The sequence below is a fragment of the Acartia tonsa genome, chromosome 3, assembly GCF_053477335.1.
Source record: "Acartia tonsa isolate MP-2025a chromosome 3, ASM5347733v1, whole genome shotgun sequence".
Lineage (NCBI taxonomy): Eukaryota > Metazoa > Arthropoda > Copepoda > Calanoida > Acartiidae > Acartia > Acartia tonsa.
In genome coordinates this window covers 60,565,032-60,571,031 of record NC_137262.1, presented here as the reverse complement: position 1 = coordinate 60,571,031, position 6,000 = coordinate 60,565,032, and the positions used below count along the sequence as shown (strand labels likewise).

General features: G+C 28.7%; 1 protein-coding gene across 1 annotated transcript in view; it reads left to right on the top strand.

Moving 5' to 3' along the window:
* Positions 1-627: 627 nt before the first annotated feature.
* Positions 628-6,000, top strand: part of LOC145314990 (uncharacterized) — a 34,509-nt gene continuing 29,136 nt past the window's right edge. The window contains exons 1-4 of the mRNA XM_080155059.1: positions 628-632; positions 822-867; positions 2,739-2,806; positions 5,699-5,807. Of these exons, the coding sequence (XP_080011185.1) occupies positions 628-632; positions 822-867; positions 2,739-2,806; positions 5,699-5,807 (228 nt within the window). The remainder of the gene's footprint in view (positions 633-821; positions 868-2,738; positions 2,807-5,698; positions 5,808-6,000) is intronic.

The following is a 6,000-nucleotide window of genomic DNA, read 5'->3' as shown; positions in this document are numbered from 1 at the left end:
ATCTATCTATCTATCTTTCTTACTACATATCTATTTATCTATCTATCTAGTTATCCATCTATCTATCTGTCTATCTATCTATTTGTCCAATTATTTATCTATCAATATATCTTTCTTACTACATGTCTATTTATCTATCTATCTAGATATTCGTCTATCTATCTAGCTATCCACCTATCTATCTATCTGCTCATCTTTATATCTGTACATCTGTCTATATCTATATGTCCAACGATTTATCTACCTATCTATCTATATACCCTTTCAAGAAACTAAAAATCAAATTAATTGTTAATTTGAAAATCAGTTATATTTTAAACTAAAATATTGTTATGCCTAATTGAATATTGGTTTATTTCGTAATTAAATTTTGTAGTTGTATATTTTTCACATGCAACTATTAGTAGCAAAGCTACTCATAACTCACCTCAGGGATAAATTAAATGTACAACCATTATAATTACCATTTTTTGTAGATTTAAATTATTGGTAAAACAGTTTGAACACTAACCAATTAAGTCTTGATATAAATTAACAAATTAAATCAAAGCCAACAAATAGAAGAACTTGTTTATAGAACTTTAGAATCTAGAAATAAAAAGTTTAATGTCTAATGAGCAATTAACAATGTCGTATTACAGGATTTATTGACATCATATGCTGAATGTCACATTTTTTTTTAGATTGTTTTGAAATTTTCTATTGCTGTGCTTCTTATAGATATAACTGTCTTTTTTTTTAGTGACTATTACAGATTTTTTTTTGTAAAAATAAAAATTGTCAAAGAATCTAAAAAAACTAATTTATTATTTCATTTTCAGATTTGTTATGAAAAATGTGTTAAGAGCCTCTGATATTAAAATGAAGGTAAGCTTTAATAACAGATGGACAGACAGGCGGACGGATTATTGAATAGCTGCGATACTGCACATAGACAAAGAGGTATATTCACCCAAAATTCAGCAATCTATCTGAAATGCAACCGAGAAAATCTCATTTCACCAAACTGACATACTTACAGACAGACGGACCGACAGACAGACAAAGTATATATTTAAGTAGCTTCGCTACTAATGATATTATTAGCATGGAATAATAATGTTTCCAGTTTAGCTTCGAAATCGAATAATATCCGCTATACTTCTCAGCAATACTAGAAAATCATGAAGAGCATTGTATTTTCTAAGAATAATAAACCTTGCAATTTTTTATTTTGATATCCGCTGAATGCTGTCGATAAATAACTATTACGGCAGATGTAGATTAAATATGTGTCATTAAAGGGTTCCTAATTTAACAGGGAATGTAATTTAAGGCCTAATGTTAATTACTACATATATGAAAAGTATTAAAAAATTAAGCGCTTTCACATATAGTACTATATTGAGCAATGTTACCCACCCTCTGTTATATTTTTTTACAAATTGAGAATAAGGTGGGTGATTTCTTAGTTTTTCGTTTGTATGTTTATTACTTTAGTTCGGGTTGGGTTAGGTTAGGTTATGCTGGGTGCTTTATAGCCTCCCAGGGTTAGGATAAAAGTTAGGCATGGGAAAAACAACCCAGTAACCTTATTTTTTATTATATTTCAATAAAGGAGGGGGGGGGAGGTAATCAGTGCTCCAAAGGCACTTTGTGAGAAAGTATATAAAAAACCTATGTCTAGACATTATGTTTGTTAAGCATTAATGCATTTTTTGAGTGGTTTTTAGGGTTCTCATACTCCTTGATAGTACAGTACAATTTAAATAATTGGCGTGCACTGGGTTTTGCCGGATCGGGGGGTGAAGCGCATTGGAAATTTTCACATCTTCTCTTAAACCAAATCAAGTGGGGTGTGGTGATTTATTTAGACAAACATACAGATTTATAAAAATAAGCTTTTTAAAACTGGAACACCTTTTCTTCACACCCAATTGTATTTTACCAGGAATCTAAAGGGATAAGACAATAGCAGATCATATAATGTACATCCCCAATGATGATACACAGAATTCTGTAGATTACAATTAGTGGTTGAAATATTAGACACCAAACAACCAATCAAGCCAATACATAAGAATATATTAAAACTTTCTGGACTGGTGTTATAAACAGCCAAATGTCACCACCCTGGGTATTTACACGCCCTTTTAGTGAGCTGTATCATAAGAGTTAAGACCCATGTCATGGGGGGTGTATACAGCCCCATGAAACTTTCCAGGGGTTAGACACTATTAGACCATCCAACACTTTATTTATACTGTCATACTATAGTATTAAACAACTATAGAATCTGCATGAAAAAAGTTTCTTGAAAAGAGTAATTTTCTGTCAGAATATCATGTAAAACACGGTGCTTTTTTGGCGCTGGAGCCTTAAAGGGACATTTTAGACCTTATATTTTTTTGTTCCCCCCAAAAAAGTCATAAACTATAAAGGACAGAACAGACATCCTGCTACGTTTAAATAAAGATTGCATATGCTAAGAGAGGGGAAATTAGACTGCAAAATTATAGTAGTACTCCAAGTTTTATAAGTTTCATTTGTTTAGAAAATTTACTGATTAAAACCAATGGTCGAAAAGTATGAACTCTTCACAGCTTGAATCAATCAATCAAAACTTAATTCTTAAGCTAACGGATAGAGAAACGTATTTATACATTTATACAGTATACGTTACACTCCAATCCCCCCCCCCCCTTCCAGAGTAAAACATTACAGACAATTAATTAATTAATATAATTAAATTATTTTAGGTTATCTTAGTGTTGAGTTTGGTTCAATTTGCCGTTTCAGATACCCTAAACACCCCAAGTACCCCAGGGTATAGTATTTTATTTCTTGTATCTTTCTATCTATCTATCAATCTATATTTTTATCTATTTATCTATCTATCTATCTATCTATCTATCTATCTATCTATCTATCAATCTATATTTTTATCTATTTATCTATCTATCTATCTATCTATCTATCTATCAATCTATATTTTTATCTATTTATCTATCTATCTATCTATCTATCTACCAATCTATATTTTTATCTATTTATCTATCTATCTATCTATCTATCTATCTATCTATCTATCAATCTATATTTTTATCTATTTATCTATCTATCTATCTATCAATCTATATTTTTATCTATTTATCTATCTATCTATCTATCTATCAATCTATATTTTTATCTATCTATCTATCTATCAATCTATATTTTTATCTATTTATCTATCTATCTATCCATCTAGGCACCCCAAGGTATGAATTTTGAATCTTTCTATCTATCTTTCTTGCTATCTTCTTCGTTGTATGATTTTTTTTCTGTCAATATTTTCATTTATCTATTTATCAATCCATTTATCTATCTATCTATTCCCCTATTACAAGTAAAACTGAGAAATTAAAATAATTAACAATGCATGTCTTTAAAGTTATAATATTTTCTTTTTTCTTTTCTTTCTATCTATCCATCCATCTTTCTTTTATTTCTTTTATCATTTTTCTAACAATTAAAAGAAGCAATTGTCCGTCTTTAAACACATAATTAAAGTAAAAGTTAATTGTTTATTAGATACTATTTATCTATCTATCCAATCTATGTATCTTTTTAACTATTTATAAATTTGTTAAACTATCTATTTATTTATCTATCTATGTATCTATTATCCTATCAATCAATCTATCTATCCATCCAGCTATCCATTATCTATCTATTTTAATTTCGAGTCGACGTGATTTATAATTCTGTTAAATGTAAATTAATATATTCTGGAATTCAAAATTTATCAGGGATCTAAAGGGATAAGACAATGGCCGATAAATTTATGTACATCCCCAATGATGATTACTTGTTCTGTAGGTGAAATCATTGATTGAAACCTTTGGACACTCAACTTAATTAACCAACCTATTAAAATTCAATAAAAGTCATTAAAGTTGTTAAGCTAATGCCTTTTTATTTGAAACAAACATTACAGGATTTAAATTGATTGAAATTTCTGAATAGGAGTCTCCCTGTCTATGTTATCCTTATACTAAAGTGACAGGATGTCTGTTTGTCCGTTTGTGTGTTTTTGTGTTTGTACCGAAGGATCTCGCTAACCGCTGAACTGATCTGGTTCTCCTTAACAGAGTAGCTTCTCATAGGTCCCGGGAAGGTTTATAACTATTTTGGGGGGAGGGTACCATCACCCTCCCAAGAGAAACATAAAAAGGCGAAAAAATATTTGAGAGACTTTATCGAAACATAAATAGGTATCGTAGAATTTGAAAGCAATTAAGAGGTATCGTATAGACTTGAACAAAAAAAAACATTTAAAGTGCCACTAGAGGCCTCTAAGGGCGTAGCCGCTAGTTATAAGGAAAAAGAGACAGATAAAATACATACTTTGGGTATTTTAGTTACAATAGGTACATACCTTGGATACTTTTATCAAACCTTGATTGGGGAATAATTTTAAGCTAAAAGCAGAAGTAAATTTGTTTATCATTATTGGAAATGTACATCAATTTAATGTTCATTGTCTCAAGATTCCTGATTTTCCTGTATTACTCTAACGTAAAGACAAATTAACAGGTCTAGATATAGAGTAGATTCGCTTCTAAAAGAACCTAAATAGTTGTAATTCATACAAGATTTTATTGGCCTAATAAATTCTAAAATTAATATTTTTACATTACTTTCATTTTTTTATCTTGGTTGTACTTTTGATTTTTAAAGATCTAAGTTACTTTATTTCTTACTTATTTATTAATTTAGTTATAAATTAATTTTTGTGTTATTTCTGTTTATTTATATATATTTTATTTATCTATCTATTTAATCACTTACTTATCTATCTTTCTATCTATTTATCCAACTGTGTTTTTATTTATCGATCTACTATCTATTTATCTAACTGTGTATCTATTTATCTATCTATCTACTATCTATTTATCTATAACTGTGTATCTATTTATCTACTATCTATTTATCTATCTACTATCTATTATCTATCCCTTATTTATTATCTATCTACTATCTATCTACTATCTATTTATCTATCTACTATCTATTATCTATCCCTTATTTATTATCTATCTACTATCTATTTATCTATCTACTATCTATTTATCTATCTACTTTCTATTTATCTAACTACTATCTATTTTTATATTTACTATCTATTTATCTAACTGTGTATCTATTTATCTATCTATTTTCTATTTATCTATCTACTATCTATTTATCCATCTACTGTCTATTCACCTATGTACTATCTCTTTATCTATCTACTATCTGTTTATCTAACTACTATCTATTTATCTATCTACTATCTATTTTTCTATCTACTATCGACTTATCTATCTACTATCTATTTATCTAACTACTATCTATTTATCTATCTACTATCTATTTATCTAACTACTATCGACTTATCTATCTACTATCTATTTATCTATTTACTATCTATTTATCTATATACTATCTATTTATCTAACTGTCTATCTATTTATCTATCTACTATCTATTTATCTATCTACTATCTATTTATCTAACTACTATCGACTTATCTATCTACTATCTATTTATCTATTTACTATCTATTTATCTATATACTATCTATTTATCTAACTGTCTATCTATTTATCTATCTATTATCTATTTAATCACTTACTTATCTATCTTTCTATCTATTTATCTAACTGTCTATCTAATTATCTATTTTTATGTTTAGTAGAGCTGAGGAGAGATCTATTGATATCGGCCAGTTGAACAGTAAACCCCCGAAGAATGACAAAGCCGATTGGGAGAAGTTCCTAGCTCCCCCCTACATGCCCGCAGGGGTAAGTATTGAATATTTAGTATGTTATTTATGGCATCGTATTATAGACAGCTTACCGCGGATAAAAAATATTAAAACCAGCTCCTAAGGATCGTAATCTGTAATACACATGGTTTTTGGCTGAGAACTGGTTCTAATTCAGCGGATATTAATCGGTTTATAGATGCCATACTGGAATCACCAATGATTATAAA